Source organism: Netta rufina (genome assembly GCF_964035555.1).
Source record: "Netta rufina genome assembly, chromosome: 4".
NCBI classification, from domain to species: domain Eukaryota; kingdom Metazoa; phylum Chordata; class Aves; order Anseriformes; family Anatidae; genus Netta; species Netta rufina.
Genome location: NC_140127.1, coordinates 27,721,277 through 27,742,738, shown reverse-complemented (window position 1 = coordinate 27,742,738; position 21,462 = coordinate 27,721,277). Strand labels below are relative to the sequence as shown.

Here is a 21,462-nt window from a genome sequence, read left to right as displayed (position 1 = left end):
GAAATTGGAAGTCACATTTTCATCTGAAAATGTGTCTACTGGTAACAGCCACAGGTAGTGGAGATCAGAGGTGGAAATGACCTCTGACTTTTTCCATGTGTTTGCAACCTGCTTTGCAAATAATTTATCTATTTTTCCTGATAATTCATGATAATAAAAGCCAATCTAATACTTCAAGGACCTCTTCCTGTCCATTGCTTTAAGGCTGGTTATGCTCTTTATTTTTCCAGATCCTGGAGTAAGAATGAAAGGGACAGTAAATGTTGTGATTACTTTGGATCTGTTCAAAGCCATTTCTTCTTTGCTGGAAAAAACAAAAAACAAAAAAACATTTTTTAAAATGATTTTTCTTTTTTATTAAATGAGACAATGTGCATGTAATTATGCTGACAATGTGGCTAAATTGATAAGTTTATGTGCACATTGTTACTGTACAAAAAATGAAGATTTAGCCTCTCCATTTCAAGCATTTTCAAGAAATCAATAATGATAGACCATTGCATAACAGCAGCGTCTTACTTTTAAAAGACGTAGAGAAATAATTTGACTTTGACTTTCTAGACAGTAGAGGTTCATGTTCTCCCTTTCGTGTTCTCCCTTTCGTTCTCCCTCTTCTCATTCAGTGTTTTAATTATCGTTACAGGCTTTGAGCAAAATAGTACATCTAAAGGAAGGACTACTACAAAATTCTCAGGGAAAAATGAGAAGAACCGATTTCCCAGAGCTGCCACATCGCGAACAGAAAGAATATGGCCAGGGGGAGTCATCCCATATGTAATAGGTGGAAATTTCACTGGTAAGCTTTGTTCTTTCTACAAAGAGAAAGAATACGATTTTTTAAAAATATATTTTATTTTAAAGAAAGTCATAGTATGGAAATCAATAGAAAGATTTCTGTTGGATCAGGCCTGCTGTATGTCTGTTTTGAAAACATTAGTCACACTTAAAAAAAATATATATATAAAAAATTCCCAAAGGCAAGCTATGTAATAAAACTATTCAAGTATGTTATAGAGAGGGAGGGCTGTTTGTCTCTCTGATTTTACAAGTTTGTTTTGTAGGGCCTAAGTAACAATGTTATGGAAGCTGTTTTATATATAAAAGTAGGATATTAAGTTTAAGAATAAAACAGATTTAACCGGTGTAACATGTGTTCTACTAAACTGATTTGAGTCATCAAACTGATTCAAATGTGTTTTGTAATTCCTCAGTTTGGTTTTCAGATGGGTACACAAACATATATAACAAAAGACTTACATCAATACATATAATTCTTAGTAGAAAACTGTAGAAAAAAAAAACAAAAAACAAAAAACAAAAAACATTTGCTTTCCCTGAAAAATGTAAATGTGTCAGAATCAGTGAGGAGGTAAGAAGTAATATAAAAAGAAAAGAGAGAGAAAAGGAAAATGGGCGAGAAAAGATATGCAGTAACTTCTTATTATGTACAATAATACAGGAAGCCAAAAGAAACCTGCAAGTCCTCATACACTGTATGCATATGTCTACAGAGAAACCAGAGACCTTCTTTCCAAATCAACTGCTACAGTAAAATTTTAAGTGTGGGTATTTGCACAGTATGTGACCTTTGCTTTAGGATTACCAATTTTTGTAATAATGGTAGTAAACTAAATAAAAAATGTACCTGTAAAACATTTTACCTTTTTCATAATAAAAGATAAATCCTAAAGGTTGTCAAACATTTCTTAAAGGTAAAAGAAAAGGGCAAGGGCAATATAGGATGAAATAGCCTTTAATTCTTAGGATCCTGACATGATTTGAACTCAATATTTTTATAAAATTCTAGATCCTGTCGTCTTTTTTTTTTTTTTTTTTTTGAATTTAAAACTTTTTCTGAATTTCAATTTCTGAAAGGCTTGAATGTAAAGAAATGGGTATTGACCACTGCTCATTATAAAATCCAGATGCCTTGGTTGGTGTGCCTGTTTACATGGCTTCGGATAAATCGGTCTCCAGATTTGAAGTCTATAGGAATTTATCCATTCCTTTATCTTTCTGGCTAGATAAATAGGAACTAGTGATTTATTTATTTATTTATTTATTTTTAATTTGTTGTCCACTTGTTAATTTCATGTGGGAAAATTCTTAGTAAATATTACGTTAATGCAGGCATGTAAGCAACACTAGATTTCTTCTGTTGTCTTCCTCTAGTGTAACATAGCTGTGCTTTTTATTGCAGATTTTATGTTTGCTGGAGTGTTTCAGGCAGTAGCGTTCCCCTTGCAGGCAGATATGTTACGGCAAACTGATTGTCTGAATATTTGGAGGTTGGCAGTATATGGGACTGCTGGGACACACAACTTATGATCTAGTAACTCCCTCCAGGCTTATATTCTTAATATTAAAATCTGGTTTTAAGGAACAAGAAGCAGTTAGAAAAGTATCTCATTTCATGTCATGCCATTCTTTCAGGTACCCAGCGTGCCATGTTCAAACAGGCTATGCGGCACTGGGAGAAGTACACGTGTGTTACATTTATTGAACGAAGTGATGAAGAAAGTTATATTGTATTTACATATAGGCCATGTGGGTAAGTGCATATGCATGTTAACCAATACACAATTTCAGTGTTTGGCCATGTTTCTCAGCTTTGCATTTATAAGTGAATACGTCACAGAAAAGTGAATAGACAAGTTACTGCATTTAAATATGTGTTCTGTGTAACTGTAGATTAACTGAAAGCACTTACTGTAGCTTTTTGAAGTTATGCCTTTCAGATATTTTTAGATAAAACTATCTTGCTAGCTATATGTAGAAGAGATTTTTACATTTGACTTTCCATCATACTTTATTCTTGTTCTAAAGTTGTTTATGGCTTATTGTTTATTTCTTTATTTGTAGCTTTTCTGTGTATCACATGTTCACTGATGAATTAACTATGAACATTTATTACTTTTTCTTTTTCCAGCTTAATTGTACTTAATTGTAATTTTAACTCTTCTGTTGTATTGAATGTCCTTGACCAGATTTGTTCAATCCATACATTCATGACTGTTTTGCACATTCCTTCTTCTATGTCACTGGTGTGTAAAAATGAACAAACCAGGTTATATCATTCATTAGTGTAGCTTTCCAGCAATCAGTGCTTTCCATCTTCAAATGCTGCTGCTCACAAATGCCTAAGTCAACTATGTTTGTTTATTGCATTCAGAAATCTTAAATTAACACAGCGGTCAGTGAGCTGCCTGTAGGCACCATTTTTGTTTTTCAAGTTTCCCAAACTCACTACCTGGAGAAATACTATATTTCTGATAGTCAGCTTCTGTTTGGGATGTAGGTTCCAAACTGAACAGCTGTCTACCTTGCTGACTTTGTGATCAATGAGCACTTTGCCTGCCTACTTTTTCATTTTTATGGTATAAGGTCATTAAAAAAAAGTTTTTGGGTCTCCTTACATTGTAGGTATGATCCTGAATGTGTTTTATTATAGCCCATAAGATTACATGTTGACTTGTCTGCTTAAAACACCCTTGATATTTTTCTTAAGGTGCAGAACAACATAATAAAATCCACCCCTAGGCTTTTTTTTTTTTTTTTTTTGAGAAAGACATCACCTTTGCCTTGGCAGGTCTCTGAGCCACAGACTTTTGCAATCAGGGAGCGTACTCTGGGAGTGTGCTTGTGAACTTGCTTTTCATGTTCTTGTGCTCCCATAGGGCTGCTGTAGACCCCTGTTACAAACAGTGCCAAATAAAATGGTCTTCTGTTCTCAACCAGCATGTCTATTCTTCCTTAGTTAACAATGCAACTTGTAAGATAATTTTGGGGGATACTGACATATCGCTGGAAGAGAAATGGGAAGCAAAGAATAATAATGAAGGTTGTCTACTCTTGGAGATGTAGAAAGCAATGTGAATTGAAACAGAAGAATGTGAGAGATAAATGGTCACAGGCACTTTAGGAAGTATGGGGATATCTACAGAGTGTCTCATTAAAAGACAATTCCACAACTTCGGTGTCCAGAGCCAAACTGCAGAAAGCCTCCCCATCCAAAGCACTGTCCCTTAGATTGGTTGATGCTTCATGAGATCAAGTCACTTCAGGGTGAAGGCTGGATTATAACCAATTTAAAACAGAAGGTTGGAATATACTCAGCATCTACTTTCAAAGTCACAATTATCCTTTACAGTTAATGTTGTTTTATTGGTGGATACTTCACAAATAACAAAAACCTGATGAAGGCTGTAAACATTTTAGTATTAAGAACAAGGGAAAGTGTGGCTGTGAGCAGTCTGCCAGTGATGAAAAAGCCAGGCTAAGCAGAATGGGCAGTTGAACGACTTTCTTGGGACTCTGAATCCATAAGCCATTTTAGGAAGTGCCGGATAAATAAGAGCATGTCTTCTCTGGGTGAATGGGAACTACTATGCACTCACCACTTGTATACAATGCTGATGCAGGATTTTCCATGGAAAGAACACAGACAAAAGTGACACCAAACCATCTGCAAACACTTTCTGCCACATGGCTAGTCACACTGAAATTAATCTCGGTTCTTTCCCATAGCACCCTGCTGTGTAGGTTTGTTAGCACATTGTGTCATTATTGTTTACAGTACCGTGACAGTTAACATTCACAGATGAGAGAAACTTTATAGTACTTAGCACTGGCCAAAATAAAAACTAAATGATAAACCCTGCCACTAAGAGCACCTAGTCAAAACATAAAACATTTAATGAAACACAGAGTGGATACAGCCATATAAGTGGAAATTCAGGTGGCAGTATCAGCAGACGTCTCATATAACAGTATTAGCATACTAACAAGTGAAGTGTTATTAAGCTCGTGTAAACATTAAAGTTATTTTGAAGGAGTATAGTGATTCTTCTTGCAGCAGTTCATGGGAAGCTCTTCCTAGAGGGCAGTGATGAAAAAAGCATATTTGAAATATAGCAGCTGGTTATCAGAGACATCAACATGAGCTTACTACAGTTGAGAGTTTGCATATCAACAATGAACAAGAGATAAGTCTAGATTATCATAGACCCTTAGGACTGCAAAGGCTGTCAGATGGATGCCCAAGTATCCTTAAGATGGAAGCAGCTATACCTATGACATTGCTGATAAATGATTGTCTATCTTGTTTCAAAAAACCTGCAAAGTAAATACTTCACAGCCTGTTCGGAAATATATTGCTTCAAGTATCCTTAATAAAAGAAATTTGGGAAGTTTTGGGTAGTATTTTTGTGCTGGGTCTGGCTGGGATGGAGTTGACTTTCCCTGCAGCAGCCCATACAGTGCTGTGCTCTGTACTTGTAGCCAGAACGGCAGTGTTTTGTCTATTGCTGAGCAGTGCTGGCACAACATTAGGACTCTCTCCAACCCCCTTAAGAGCCAGCAGGGTAGGAGTAGGCAAGAGATGGGGAGGGGACACCATTAGGGCAGCTGACCTAAACTGACCAAAGGGATATTCTATACTGTATGATGTCACACTCAGCAATAAAAGGTGGGAAAGCGGAAGGAGAGGAAGAGCTGTTGTTATGAAAACGTCCATCCTCCCAAACCACCACTATGCATATGGAGGCCCTGATTCCCAGGATGTGGCCGAACATCGCTTGTTGCTGGGAATGAGAATGATTTCCTTTTTCTCTCTGTGCTTCTGCATGGCCTTTTCTTTCTTTCTTTCTTTTTTTTTTTTTTTTTTTTTTTTTTCCCCCTCTTCCTTTTCCCTTTAATTAAGGGAAATTAATTAAAGGGAACGTTCTTGTAATTACTGATAGTTTTATTCATTAGCTGCAGATATGAGAATAAAAATATTGTATTAAGATAATAGTGTTGGTGATTCTTCTACCAAGGCAGTGTACACTGGAATTAATACATCTTAAATCAACTTTTATGCAAGTAGCTGACTAGGGGCAAGTAAAACTCTATACAGTAGACAGGTTCAAAATACTCTTTGTTCGCTACTTCTCAATGCTTATGTTTCCTCCTATCAGATAGAGAGTGCCTGAAGACACAGTCAGTATATTTCTCTGTATGCAAAGCTACAATAAAGGGGTCAGTGAAGTGGAATGGCCTCTAGTCAGATGCTCTTCATAAATGTTTCTAGGTAAAAGATCAAGCTTCTTTTTATATAGTGAGACAAAAAAGAACAATTAGCCATATTGCTCTGGTATTTCAGCATGCCTTTGATCTGACTTTGAGGTAATTTTTGTTCTCTACCAAAAGACTTAAGTACTTCTTATGACAAACTTTAGATGACTTATTACAATCACTGCTGTATCCTCCTGTTTGGGTATTTGCAAAGCTGTCTGAGATTCCAAAAAATCAAATCTCTTTCATGTGCTTCTACAGGCATTGTGGGCTGAACAGCTTCTGAATGTTTAAACATTTTTTGAAGCTGCAAGTATGTTAAATAGACAGGCAAGTTCTTAAAGCTGTTGAAATAGATATATTCATTGCTCAAGGTATACTTTTGCAGCATTCTTTAGCTTGAAGAAGGATTACCTGCTCTAGAAGGTGTACAATCACTTTTATGGAATGAGAAGAAAGTCAGAGTTCTACTAAATAATCTTTGGCATTAGGGCTGGTTCATGCTCTCTAGTGGTTATGAACTCTAGCAGCTGGCCCTCTTCCTGCGCACAGCAGTCAACACAGCTGCTCTGCAGGTAGTGGCATGGCTTGCAGGTTGGCAGATAGTTATCAGTTCAGCTGCCATGGTCCATTAACATAAACTGAAATGAGGGGTTAATACATTGGGATGGGAAACTGTTAACTGAGGAATGAACTCGACTGGCTGTAATACTGGCACAGTTGTCTCCATTGAGCAGATGAAGAAGCAGTAGCCACCTCTGCTTTCATACAGACCTTCTCAGGACAGTGAATTAGAACATTTAGTAACATGCACTGTATTGATCCCTGACATCAAGCTGGGCCATAGCCAATATCTACTTTAGAATGTGTTTTGAATTTTATGATTGATAGAGTTTTTTTTTGTTTGTTTTGTTTTGTTTTGTTTTGTTTTCACCAAGAAAAATCATCTACTTCTTGAGTGAGATTTTGTTCCTAAATTTTGTGAACTACTTTTGCTTTGTGTAACGTGTAAGTGATGATACGCTGTCCTAGTGTGATTACGAAGTCCTGAAGTTTTTAACCCACATCTTCATGCAGTGAGTGTCCTGGCAAGCTGATATTGTGGTCTGCAAGTAATTTTACATTGTTACATCCTGAAGATAGTAATAATGCAGCTTTTATTTAAAAAAAAATGTGCAACATTTTGACCCCACCTGATTCTTTCTTCCTTTATATTGATTGAAGAGCATTTTGACAGTAGCTGTGAAATAGAATTACTTGTAAGAATGTATTGTTCCAGTCATTTAGCTTTCTCTCTGTCATTTGTTTCTCTTTGCTCACAATCATTGATCAGCTAGACTGATTAAATGGAATTAGAGATTCATAAATAGTTACTGTCTCCAACCTGCTGTCTGGTGCAATAAAGATTAAAGAGATTAGGAGCTTTAAAGTCTGCCAGTTGACTTAATTTAAGGAGCATGACAAGTGCTCATAAAGCACAGAAAAGTCTTGGCCTTTTGCCAAACACACCTGGGGTCAAGCCCAAGATATTGCAAATTAATTTCTTTCATAGGTATATTTACTTTATATTTTCTTATCCTTTATCTCAGTGCAGTGAGTAGAATCTTATGGCTTAATTGGATGAATCTGATGTGATTGACATGATACTCAGCCCAGCAAATCCTCATGAGTGTGTACTGATACTTTATTCTAAGCCTCAGTATTCTAATTTTTGTTGGAATGTAAAAAACAAAAACCCTCAACTTTTATATTTTCTGGGAATAACTTTAAAACTGTTAAGTAAACATTCTAAGGAAATTGCCATATGCAACTGGCTTTTTAAAAAATATTATTTCTAAATGTAAATATCGTATAGTTTCCTCTCAAATGCAAATACATGGAAACATACATGTTCTATATGTGGGCATGTATGTCTGAGTATTTAGGACAAGAAGGGGCAGACCAGTATTAAAACAATTCTAAATGTGCTGGGCCTTAGGTGTTCAGTGTTCACTTTCTTCTAAGTGTCCTGTATCCTAAAGGAATATTCAGTGAAAGGCTGGAGCCACACATGGGAGTTGATTGCTCAGAGAAGCTGTGCTGTTTCTATCCTTGGAGGTTTTCAAGAGTCAACTGCATAAAGATCTGACCAACTGTGGTCTGGCTTGTATTATCTGACCTGCTTTGAGCAGGAGCTTGAACTAAAGACCTGCAGAGGTCCCTTCCAACCGGAATTAAGCAAGAATCAGTAGAATTTTATTCAAATTGTATATTTTATCCCAATTTAGAATTTTCATAGATTGCAGGCATTTTATGCTTTTCTATATGTAAAGCAACCATCAAGCATTGTCAGTTCATTTTCTCTCTTCGCCCAAGACCAATATAGTATAATTACCATAATGATGTGCATGACCTTAACAAAAGTAGGGAGCCTTAACTCACTAATTTCAATTAAGGAAATGGTGGAATGCTCTCACAGAATGTGGATTACTTCCTCTGATTGATTTTTGTTTTCTACTATGGCTTCCTGTAGACTGCCAAGGCAAATCCCATAGTGTAGTTCTTACTTTCAAGGCATTCAAAGCTAAGGATCAATGTTTTCTAAAAGATTTGAAGTCTGAGGCCTAAAACTGACAGATTAATTTGGTGTACATACAGTTACTGCCTATGGCAATGAATTGGGAATTTGGTACTGGGGACAGAAGTTCTTTAACGTCCTTTTAAATGAATGAAGTTTTCTGAGAATGAAGTTACTGCACATCCTGCTACCTTTGACTTGGAATGCAAACTGCCTCCAGCATTCCCTCTGTAATAGAATGGGACTGTAAATAACACTGTGTAAAAGATTTAAAAACAACAAATTTCTTTTAAGATCTAAAGCTTGTCCTGAGTGAATAAGAGAGAGTGTGAACTTCGGTATTTCCTTATTCTGATAGAAAGCTATTCAAGTAAGTTGACTGACTAGTAAAAGATAAAACCCCAGGTAATAACAACATTGAAAATATTGTCGTGCTTTAATTATGTTTGCTTACTCACTCGTAGCCATAGTATTTATTCTACAAACATAGAGTCTGAAAAATATGTTAAGCAGAACCATGTCAGCATATAAGGTACAAAGGTGAAATCCACTGTGGAGTCATGAGATAAAACGGTATGATTGCTCTAGCTTTTAATTTTAATATTATTTCTGCTCAATTTTATCACCTATGTTGTATCTTTAGTGCGTCTCTTAAGGTAGTATTTCCACTACCATTACTTATATCAGCACTAATAATAATATTTATGTATTATTAATATAGAAATTAATATTTTTATATCAAATATTGTATATACTCATTTTGGATGAATACAGTTTACATAGATTATGGAAATACAGGCACCGGTATTTTTTATTTAATTTTGCTTTTATGTGGAGGGGTAGCACATAAACTGCAATATTGACAGTGGCACAGTGGCCTAAAGAAAATGGGTATTTACACCTGTCCTTGGAGTTACCTAAACCAGGAAAGAAAAGGTTGTTATATATTTTATACATATTATCTATTCTTTATATATTTTGAGGATAGTAACATATGAAAAACAGTCAGTGTAATAAGGAATTATAATAATGTGAAAATCATTTTTCCCCAACAGTATTTTAAAGATAGGTTCAAAATTCTTGATACAACCCTCTGAGGCTGTTATAATAACATCTTTTGTATAAAATAAATGTTGTGGCCATTATAATTCTAAGATATTACTATCTTTTTTTTTTTTTTTCTTTGTTATATCTATTCTTCATTTTAACAAAAACTGCAAAAACAGTGTATGCTTACTAAGGACAGGTATTGTCAACTAAAATGTTCATGTCTGTATTCCTCTAATGTTCATATTAGGTTGTTTTAGAAATCTAGCTGTATGAGGCAAAAAAGACCAATCAAGGCTGACTTACCAGCTGATTAACTGTAGTGAAAACTTTCTGCTACCACAAAACCTGAAAGTAAAAAGAAGCACATGTTCAAGTCTGTAGAACTCGTTATTGGTATTGCTCCCATAGCTGCCCTTCCTTTATTGCCCACAGAGGTATAGGAAGGACAGAATCATGCTCCATGCTAGCATTGACCTCCTCAAGGACCAAATACTACATAAAAGTTGCATCAGATGTATTTTTTTTTTTTTTAAGTGGGAGGAAGTGGAGGTGAACTTTTGCTTAGCACAATTCTGTTCCACCTGACTGCAGAATTACAGAGATTACAGAATTACAGATGGGAAATCATACTCTTATTCAGGAATATAATGTAGGCTTGAAATAATTAAGATTTTCAGAGGTGGAAGAGAATCACAATTTCAGGTTGTTAAATTTCAGATTGTCTTCCATTTCTTCAGTATTTGTTTACTCTAGATTCTCTGTTTTGCTGGCATAGTCAGCAGACTTCTTTTCTAATGAAAAAGGAAGCAAACTTCTCAGATAAAAGTTGACAGTATAAATGCTGAAAAGGGGATCTTTGTTCCTTAAGTTTGCACTGGAATCATGAAAATACAGCAGAAGAGGAATGAAACATTGGAGTGGTTGTGATGCATTTTTTTCCCCTTGTGAAAATTAATTTCTGTGACTAAGTTTCCTAAGGGTTTCTATTGCAAGAAAACAGGAGTAGGAGAAGAAATGGTTCACTAATATTCAGAGCATTCAACTTCCTGGTACAGAGTTACGGTTAATGTTGTACATCACCCATAGCCAGAGGAACAGAAAATGTGGAGCAATTTCTCAGTGGCACCACAGGATTTAATATCTATTCCTACTGTATTTTCAACTGCATGCTAATGGATGTAAACTGAATCATTTAACAGACTACTGTTTCACTTGTATCATTTTACAAACAGAATTAATAATATAGGGTGACTTTTCAGATCAAAAAAAAGCAAACTTATCAGACCTGAGTGACCAAGACTGGAGGGTGCTGTCCAGGTATACAACAGAAATGTAGTGCAGAAGAAACCTTTTGATTTTTCCACTTCCCTGTGCATGCCTGTAAGAGTGCATGGGCAAGAAAGCAGTGAGTATATGGGTGAGAATGGTACTTCCAGTGAACTTTATTAATTCTTTGAGTGAAAATGCATTCCTGTGTCATTCTGAAATAAAAGAACATGTGACAATTCTGTTGATCACAGCTAGCATCTTATGGAAGACCTTGAATAAATAAATGAATAAAAATTATAAATCATGCATGTGATTTTTATTGGGAATACTAAATAGTAAGTTGTTCCTGCACTAGTTCTAGAGTTTGAGAGACTTCAGAAACTTCATGGTGTATTGTTCTGATGATTGTTTTTAAAATATATATATATATTTTGCAGATTTTAACTGAATTTCATAAATGGTTTGTAGAAATATACATGAAAACTTTCATCTGTGTTTGTGTTTTAATTACAGGTGCTGTTCTTATGTGGGTCGAAGGGGAAATGGTCCTCAAGCTATATCTATTGGCAAGAACTGTGATAAATTTGGTATAGTTGTTCATGAACTGGGTCATGTTATAGGTTTTTGGCATGAACATACACGGCCAGACCGAGATGACCACGTCACCATCATTAGAGAAAACATCCAGCCAGGTGAGATATTCTGATAAATATTTTTTTGGGAAAAAAAAAAATCTGCTTTTGCTTTATTTGCTTGAGTTTCTTAAATCTGAGTGCTCTTTAACAATAGCAAAAATAGGCATTTGTTTGCTATTCCTCTTAGCTAAACCGATCCCAAGCTGACTTAAAAATAAAATACTGCAACTAAAACAATATTTTCTAAAGGTCTGGCCAAGTTGCAAGTCATTAAATGTTATTGGCTAGGAGAGAAATAGTAATCAGACTCAAACTTTGAAGAAAAGTTACTATTAAAGCCCTTTTTAATTTTTCCGTGGTTGAGAAATGCCTTTGCCCTCATAGTCTTTACTGAATGATAACTAGAGACATGTAGATAGATTCCTGTTTATCTGTCCAGAAAGTTGAGATTTGGAATGAAAGCTGAACACTGAATCTGTGACAGAAACACACTCTTTCCATAGTTTCCAAATCACAGGTTTCCTTCAGAGCTTGCTGCTTTAGCTGGTGGCCTTGGTGTCCTCAAGGCAAGGCATCTGAGGAACCCAAGAGCATGAAACTGACTGTTATCTGTTTGTCAGTCTAGATGTTATGCTTGCTCAAGTCATGTGGCAAGCTGGAAGAAAGCTAGGCACGTTTAATTTGCAGTGTTCATAATTATACATAGTCTTTTTAAACACTGATTTTTACCTATGGTAATTCTCTGAAGGTTCAAGAAGGTGTGAAGCTGAAGCGAAAAAATGTCCAGCGATAGCATGGAGTATTTTTCTGTTCCTATAGAAAATGTTTGAAAATAAAGTAGATATGAGGTACAATAGACCTTTTGCCACCTCAGGTAGGACTTGGGAGAAATCTCGCAGCTGATGTGTGTCTCTGAAGTCCTGAAAGGCTTCCCATATCCAAGCTTTCCATCTATTCTCTCTCACCAACTTGCATAGATTCTGTTAAGTGCTTATCCCTTAGGCTTTTTCTGTGATGGGGAAAATCCACTGCAGTGTCATCCTTAGCCTCCTGCTCTCTTCTTTCAGTTGTCTCTCCAGCTTCTGGCTGAAACCACTTCTTGTGGTGTGGTGTCAGCTTGAGGATCACTAAATGAGAGAAGGAATTCATCACCGCTAAGGCAGTTGTTTTTTGTCATGCTATGCAAATGAACTTTATTAATAATGTTAATGTTACTGTAGGGTTTTTCTTTATTATTTATTTAATAATAATTTCATATATAAAACAGCATTAATATAATATTTATTTAATTTATTGTTCATTGTTTATTTATTATTTACTTAGTTATGCAAGATACCAATATGAATTAGATTAAGGGGTGCTTTGTTTCTCTGTATACATGATTAAGGCAAAGAATTCCTGGTCTGAAATTATGAACTAAGTATCGTGCTTCTGTTCTACTTTTGTTAAGTTGTAAGAGCTAGACTCATGAAAATGTCACTTTCTAGTATTTGAAGTACATGGCTGCTCTGACAGTAGCCTTTGTGGAAGCAAAGTCACTTTAGTATCCAGCCTAGAGAATCTAAAATGAGGAGGGTTTTTCTAGAGTGTTTACTGTCAAAATGAAATTAAAATCCTCCTCTGAAATTAAGAAAATTTTGTGGATTCTTCATGAAGTGCAGCATATAATATATGGGCACTTCATTTTTCATTTGGGTTAGGTGAATGAAAACAGCCTTTCTAAGTGTCAATATTTCAGAAGATACGTGTCTGTTCTCTTAGTTAATAAAAGCACACAGTTACTTCCAAAATATTTATGCATGTCAGTGAGTGATCAGGTTAGGATCTTTAATGTTTTTCTTTTCCTGTTTGTTTTTTTTTTTTTTTATCTTCACAAAAAGAGATATTACAGAGACTCTAATTATCAATCATCTGTAGGTCAAGAATACAACTTCTTGAAGATGGAGCCTGGAGAGGTGAATTCTCTTGGGGAACCGTATGATTTTGACAGCATCATGCACTATGCCAGGAACACCTTCTCAAGGTTGGAGTCTCAGGTTATACCTTTTGACTTTTAATTCTATTCCTCTCTATGAATACTAAGAAATGTATTTCTTTAAAAACAAAACAAAACAAAAAACTATTCTGGAATCAATTAAAATATCCCTTGCTATATAGTATCCTTATAGCAGTCAAAACACAGCTTGTTTATTTTAAGTCTGAATAATTTAATTTTATTTTTAAATGCATTTCATTTCTGCACAGTTTCAAAGCAGACTTTTAATCTTGCTTCAGTTCTTTACATTTTTTTAGGACAAGATAATCTAGAAACATAATTCTTTAGTACTTGCCTTTTTTTTTGGTAATACTTTTCTATCCTGGAAAAGGTTACATTTAGAAAAAACAAATGAATGAAATGCTTAGGCATTTTAAGTATAACATGATCTGTTGAAGAGAAAGTGTCCTTTGCATAACATCTGAGTAACTATGGTTTATGTGGGTAGAACATGTTATAATATTAGGAAATCTACCATGCAAACTGCAGCCTTTGCAAAGGCTGTAGCCAACAATTTATACCAGAGGCTGCAGCCTCTTCTGTATTGTTTGTGCAGATTGTCACTGTCATCAGAACCAGATAATGAGGAGTTCTGCTGCTTTTCCTCCAGCCTGTTGCAGGCTGGTCTGTTCTCAGCTCACATGGGAGTGTGAAACTCTGAAACTCTGAATGGGTGTGAAGAGCTGTATAATGAGCTGTTCACCTCGGATAGCTTTGGTCTGGAGAAAAAGTGAAGCAGGAGTCTTTCACCTGGTCTCCTATTATATTTAATACAAAGTTGCAGTCCAGCTAATTACTCTTTACAATTTCCAGAGTAATATAGATTAAAAAAATTCTGGGAGAAGAAAAAAAAAAAAGACCACAACAACTTGTTTGAAAAATCATTTTTACACAATTTCATGAATTTTAATTCAAAAACACTACATTAACAAATAATATATATTGTAAAGCAGCTATGATTTTGGATAATCACTAGGCAATCTGAAATTTAGAAGTAAACTGAAAACCACCAGAAATCTCACCAGCCTTTCTTGCAAGCATAAAACACATTTCTTAAGCTTATTGTCTCCAAAAATAGATGGATAATTAAAAGATATCCTACCAAAGAAAGTGTTCAGCATATTCATAGCTCACCCCGGAAGAGCATGGGAATGCTCTACATGAGGTAGATATTAGTCATATTGCTTAATCCAGATACAGATGAATTACCTTAAGGAAGAGATTATAGGAACCCATATAAAATGGAGCAGTTGAACAAGTTGGAACTCTCCAGAGTCCTAGGGCAATGACAACATCAAGATAACTTGAATTTTGGGCCCTGATCTCACCACTTTACAAGCTGGCAAAAACTGATAGTGCCATGAATAGGCATGCCATGCCCCAAGGTGCAAGAGGTTGTTACTTCATGCTATTTAAAAAAAAACATCAAAATCCTGAGGTCATGTAGATTCGCTGTAAATTATCTTGAAAGCATGAGTTGTACTCAGCGTGGAATATTGCCAGTTGTTTGTTGTTAGACTTTACTCACCTGAATAAGAAGGATAAATCACAAATCATCACAAAGTTTTAGTCACACACTATAATATAGTTCATGCTTTATTAAAACTGTTACTAGCTGTTACTGTATTAAAGTACATAGCAGAATAATGCTAAGACATCCAAGAGGATGGTTTGAACATTTTTCAAAACAGGAATAGCATCAGTTTCAGATTGTTCCAAAACTTGGTGGAAAATAGGATTATAATTTATAGAAAGAAACACATTAAAAAAATATTAATGCACCTTATTTCTAGAAACCAAGTAATATCATAAGTAATTTATTTCAGTGTTTAGATTAAAGTAATGTCCTAAGCTATTTTTTTGTTTGTTTTTTCCTTTTTTCTCTCCCCCCCCCAAAAAATAAAAAAAATCTGTAGTGATGCCACAAGAAATCTGCCTGGGTAAAGAGAGTAGTATGTACCCTTAGTGCTTAAGGTTGTTCATTTATTGTCATTTGAAAAGTAATCTATATTGATAAACAGTATTCCTGACTACAAAGATCCTTGAAGTTCATTCATTTTTTTGGACCTACCATATATAAAAATAACAATTTGACTTTTCAGTACAAGCCCTACAAGGACACAAGAGAGTATCAAAAAGTTAAAGAACAAGAGAAACAGAAACAGGTTAATCTGTTAACTTCCATTTTATTGGATTTTAAGTGTTTTCCAATTCTGTAACATGATAATGGAACATTTTTGTATGTTCTTCTTCTAAAATTAATTTGAGACTATTTTGACTATTTATTCTCAATTTGAGAATATTTTGAATCATATTTAAAATCAGGGAAATTTTGAATAAAACTACAGATTTGGATCAAATTTGCTTCTCTATTACTCCTAGTCACTTAGGGTAAATGTTATTGAAATCACATATGGTAAGTTGACATATATTGTTGTAAAGCAAGAAGAAGGTGCCAGGCAACCAATTTATATTTTAGAAAGAGCAGCGGCTGAAGTAGAGTTAGATCTGTTATAACACCTGACAGAACCATATTTTCACATTAATAACAAAAATATATATATATTCACTAAAAACATGGGAATGTTTCATGAAAACATTGGATTTGCAGGCATGACTGATTTTATTTGCTCTTACTCATGTTAAGTCAGACATTAAGACTTTTTTTTAAAACTCTGTTAGAAATAGGAACTTTGTGATTAAGAATTTTGTTACAGGGTCTTATTTATGTACTTCTATATTACTTCATAATTATTTTTTTCAATCTAATGATCTGAGCAGCATTGCCTTTTCCCTGTGTAATCTTGTAGGAGTAAGAATTTTTCCTCCTGTTGTCTGATAGAAATCTAGAAGGTCATATGTTAATTGATGTACTGAAAGAATAATTCTTTTTTGTAACATTGCATAAGTTTTGCCAGCTTGAGGAATTTTTCTAATTTGTTTTCTCTATTTAATGTTCTGCATTTTACCCTTTTATGCCAAATGTAAATTCTAGATTTACAAAGTAGCATTATACATCCATCAAACTCAGAGAGTTTTATGATAGAAACTTGATAGGTTTTTTTGGGGTCTATTTTTTATTTTTATTTTTTTTAGGGGCATGTTTCTGGATACCATTCTCCCTTCCCGTGATGATAATGGTATACGACCTGCCATTGGCCAGCGTACCCGTCTAAGTAAAGGAGATATTGCACAGGCAAGAAAGCTGTATAGATGTCCAGGTATTGCACCATGAACAAACAAAAAACACATACTAGCAATTGTTTGACTTCGTTATTCAAGTTGAAAGATGATTTTTTTGTGTGTGTGTCAGCTGCTTAGTAGTCTGGTTCCATGTTGGCAACTGACGTATTCAGTTCAAGAACTGAATCATTAAAAATCTTGTAGGTAAGGTCTCTGGAACGCAAAGCACTTAAGGATAGATAAACTGCATGGAACAATATTTAGTTTCATGATGTTTCAGTCTGTTTTGCTTAGTTGTTCAATGACTAGAAAAGTAATTATGTTTAATGTCACTTCTGGTTTACATATTTGCTGGGTAAAATGAGCTGTGAAATTAGGCAGAAGAGTTGCTTCTAATGTACATCAGGACTGGAGTCCTGTTTGTTCTGAATTTTAGTGGAGTGTGAAATGAGTAAATTTAAATTATTGCAATCAGCTCTGAACAAACTTCCCCCCCCCCCCAAAATGTCAGGAATTGGTACAGGCCATGACATCTAAGGTATAAACTGTCTTTTATGGATGAACAGGCTAGGTCTTATTACAAATGTTATACAGTTGTAAAAGGTATGTTTAGTATTTGAATATTTTCTGCCTCATCCTAGCATCTTATAATTTCAATACAAATTAATATTTTATCTCAGACTGTCTGTCTGTCTCAGAGACATGAGAGGCAACTCCAGAGTAACCAAAATTCAATACTATGGGAGCTAATTCTTCTCCAAGTGCTAGCAGAATGGTGGAAATTTCAAAGTAAAAAGGTTTTACTTTTCTTGCTCTGGCTATAGCTGCAATCTGTTTTAAGCTTTGGTTTAAACTGAAACATTTCAGAACAATATCCCTCAGCCAGGTCATTGTGGGAGGATAGGCAAAACAACTCTGTGTCAAGTTTTACAGACCTCCTGCTCCTCTTGGGACTTAATGAAGGCACAGTAACTGTTTCAAGTCAGTTATATGGCTGCTTTTTACCATCTGATCAATACAGAAGGACTGAAGTGATGGAGATTTGTATCAGCATCAGTGGGTTATACTGAAGATGTAGATCTGATTTGATGTGCGTTATATTGCTGAAATATACTTTTGGTTTGTACTGTAAGTACATCAAATCATAATGTTCTGTATATGGAGAACATGCACAGTGCTCATGGTTTTACCAGAGGAGAAACCACTTTAACATATTTTCTTTAACAACTGCTCCAGTTAGAATAATTTTTTTTTTTCTGTTCTTTTGGTATGGAAAGAACTTGAATAATATAATTCTTCTTGGCAGCATTCTATCTAATAAGAGTATATAGACAGTAACTGTTTCATAAATGCAGAGAATAAATGTATACATGTATATTGATAACAAAATTTTTGAAGACAAAAATATTCTATAGAATCAAAATAGCTGTGAACATAGCCAGTGTCTTTTATCACATTGATTAAAGTGTAAAAAAAAACCACAAAACAACAAAAACCATCACCACCAACAAAAAACAACCCACCAGCCTTGGTTGTTGAGTGCTGAGAAAGAGAAAATGGGCTTTTAGAGCTAATGTTCAAATAGTTATTCAGAGAAAATGTCCTTTTCATATAATTCATGAAAATGTATAATAATGAGTTATCATTTCTTTCATTATATTCAAAATATTGCTTAAAGTCAGTGTTCAGTTTCATGTGCTCAGTTGTTTTGCCTTAAATGCAATACAATTAAAGGACAGGAAATAGGAATTCAAATCAGTATTTCCCAGAGGTACGTGCTTCTTTGATAAATGTTGCAGTATTGTATATGTTTCTCTTGGAGTTCTAGTTAGTGCCACAAGCAGTTTCTGGTTGGAGAAGCCTGTTGCATTTTCTGGGGCCCATGAGCATGAAGCTGAGCTCAGGGCTTCTGGAGAAATCAGGTGCAGTAGTGAGGCAGCTGATTCCTGGATTGTTCTAGCTAGGCAGGATATTCAGTAACATTATTCAGGAAAGATCTTAGTGACTGAGAAGCAGATTTGAGATTGGTGAAGCTGTCTTTCATCAGCTGAGCAAGTGCCAGGACTCAGTGGCCTTTGAACAGCAATTTTGATTTAGTTTTATTTTTTTCTTAGGATTTTTGTCAGAAGAAAACATAGATGCTGATAGGGATCTAGTTGCGTTTTAATCAAGGTCTCATTATTCTGCCATGTAACAACGTAAAGCAAGCATGTGAGTTGAGAGTCCCTCCTTTGCCAGCCTTATTTTTAAATTTGTCTTGCCATCTGAGAAGAGTTTTTGATATTTAAGGCTGGATGTATTACAGTTTTGTCTGCTCGATAGGATAACAGAACATTATTTCTTTTGGTGCAACTGCTAAAGTTAAGTAGGTTTGCTATCGTAGTCCTACATGTATGTAGAAATTGCAGTTGATTTAAAATGCATATGTAACTTCATAGGAACAAGAGAATAAGAAATAGAAAATGATAGAGAAGTATGCTGCTAGGCAGAAAGAGAGGACAAGAAAAGTGGGCAGAGTGGGACTGAATAATGGATGGCAGTAGAAGGTTGCTCAGATGAAGAGAAGGGAGATGTAAGAAGTTCAGCAAATTTCTAAATTGCCAGGATCTGTGACAGTATGTGTGGAAAAAGAACAGATGAAGATTACCCAGTTTGGTTCTTTCTGATGTTCTTGCTATTCCTCAGGCTTAATTTACTGCCTTGACTACTAGATTCTAGATTAGAAAAGAACATCCACCTTCAAAAGCCAGTCTTTATTGACTACATAAGAAAAATTAAAATTTTTATGTTAAGACCTTTTCCCTGTAATTCATATATTTCTTTTCTCTAGGATTCCTATAAAGGGGAATCAACAGTAACCCACCAATTTAAATTTTTGGTTTCATGAGTTTATCATATAAGGCATGACATCTAGGAAGAAAAAAAAAGTGGAGAAAGCATTGGCCATGATAATGATTAACTACAGAATAAAAAAAATATACAAGTGATTTGTAAAGCAGAGGTCTATGAGATAAAAGTTGCATTTAATTTATTTTGATATGAAATACACGAAAACTAGTTCTGAGGAAATTTAAGTATGTGTTTGTTATTATGTTTTTACTTTTACCTTTCTTTTCCAAAGTGAAGTCTGTTACTCATGGACTGTAACACACTAAAATGTGGAAAATATACCATTTTACAAGCCTATTCACAAATAATGCAGCTGCACAGTCTAGTTACAGAGAAAAACCTTAAATTCTTTAGTGACAGAGTTTTAACAGTTTCAATAACCACTGACCAATTGTAGAGGAATGTGCTTTAAATAAGAAGAGCTCAAATATTAACCCTTTAACATCAGCTCTGGAAAGCAGCCTGGAACTCAGATTCCACAGATAATTAATTCAGCTATTGATTAACTTAAACTACATTCCCCTTCAGTAACCAGAAATTAAAAAATAAATTGTAGATATTGTGAAACGTATAAAACCCAAAATTATTTTATAAATTCTAGTTATGTTAATAGAAGTTATCCAATTATTATTTTTTTCTTATGCTTGCCTTATGTTCAGAAGTATTTATGAAAATTTTGATTCATTGGAGAGCTCACAGGCATTTAATATTTACATAAGTTAAATTGTTGGATGAGCTAGCTTTGTGCTATATAGCTTTATTCTTTAACTTTTATATAAAAAAAAATCAATGACAGCTTTTCTTCTGCTGAAGTATGTAGTTTTATGTCTATATGTAAATTCTGTATATGGAGCATGGAGAAAATAATCCTGTACATTTTAGAATTTCTCTTGGTCATAAAGAGTGTTCAAAAGCTACTATACTCCGTTAGTTTACTTTTATAAATGGTTACTTAAGGACTCTAATAGAGTAAGGGATAATTATGCCAGTGTTTTTCCTCTTGCCCTTTTACTAATTGCAGGGCTGCATTTGAACTGACTTCTAGTATGTCTCAAATACTTGGATAGCATTTTGCTTGCTTACATACTTCACATTATGTATAAATGTCCATGGCATGACTTCATAATGTCAATATTTGTGAGTTGAAGTTAAATTTAAATGAAAAAATGCAACGTGAACAGAGAAGATTGGACAAAGAGCATTCTCCATCAGATGCATGTGTCATCTGCTGAAGGCTTGCTTAGTAACTAACATTGGCAAAATAGTTATTTAACTAAAGCAAAAAGATGATGTACTAAAATTTGAAATTATATTTGTACTCCTTCTGAGGGTATGCTGATGCAGTGTAGTCTTACTGAAGCCATGCATAAAGGCAGGAATAAGGGAGGGCTCTAAGGGCTCTTCTGATCTAAGAGTGAAACACTTGGATTTTCCTTAACTGTCAGCATGTCTCCTGCTCCGCGTATCTCTGCTTTGGGTTCTAGTTTCCTCTGCTCCTGTACAACACTATGAATTTACCCTTGGTCTTCTCTTAGATGCTTTGCATACGTATTGTAACCTATGATATAGCTCAATAGCACTTGAGGAACGGGAGTACAATACTCTGCAATTTATTCAAGTTTTCATTCATTGCCATGTTAAAAATAAACTGTCGTTAATTATGGATATAGCGTTTTCACTGAAAAGGCTTTGTACAGAAATAATTATTTAGTACTGAATACCTTTTGTATATGTGTCATTTTCTGTGAATGTCTGTGGTTTTTTTAGACATAAAACCCACTTTTTTAATG

General features: G+C 34.8%; 1 protein-coding gene across 3 annotated transcripts in view; it reads left to right on the top strand.

Annotated features, from left to right (window-relative positions):
• The window catches only part of TLL1 (tolloid like 1), a gene marked incomplete at both ends in the record, with an annotated part of 129,940 nt that overhangs the window by 60,417 nt on the left and 48,061 nt on the right, over positions 1–21,462 (top strand). For 2 of the 3 annotated variants that reach the window (XM_084285612.1, XM_084285611.1), the window contains 5 exons: positions 644–796; positions 2,434–2,551; positions 11,444–11,622; positions 13,483–13,588; positions 16,697–16,821. In XM_084285612.1, the coding sequence (XP_084141738.1) occupies positions 644–796; positions 2,434–2,551; positions 11,444–11,622; positions 13,483–13,588; positions 16,697–16,821 (681 nt within the window). Of the gene's footprint in view, positions 1–643; positions 797–2,433; positions 2,552–11,443; positions 11,623–13,482; positions 13,602–16,696; positions 16,822–21,462 lie in introns of those variants that run through there. The other variant, XM_084285613.1, reaches the window with a different exon arrangement.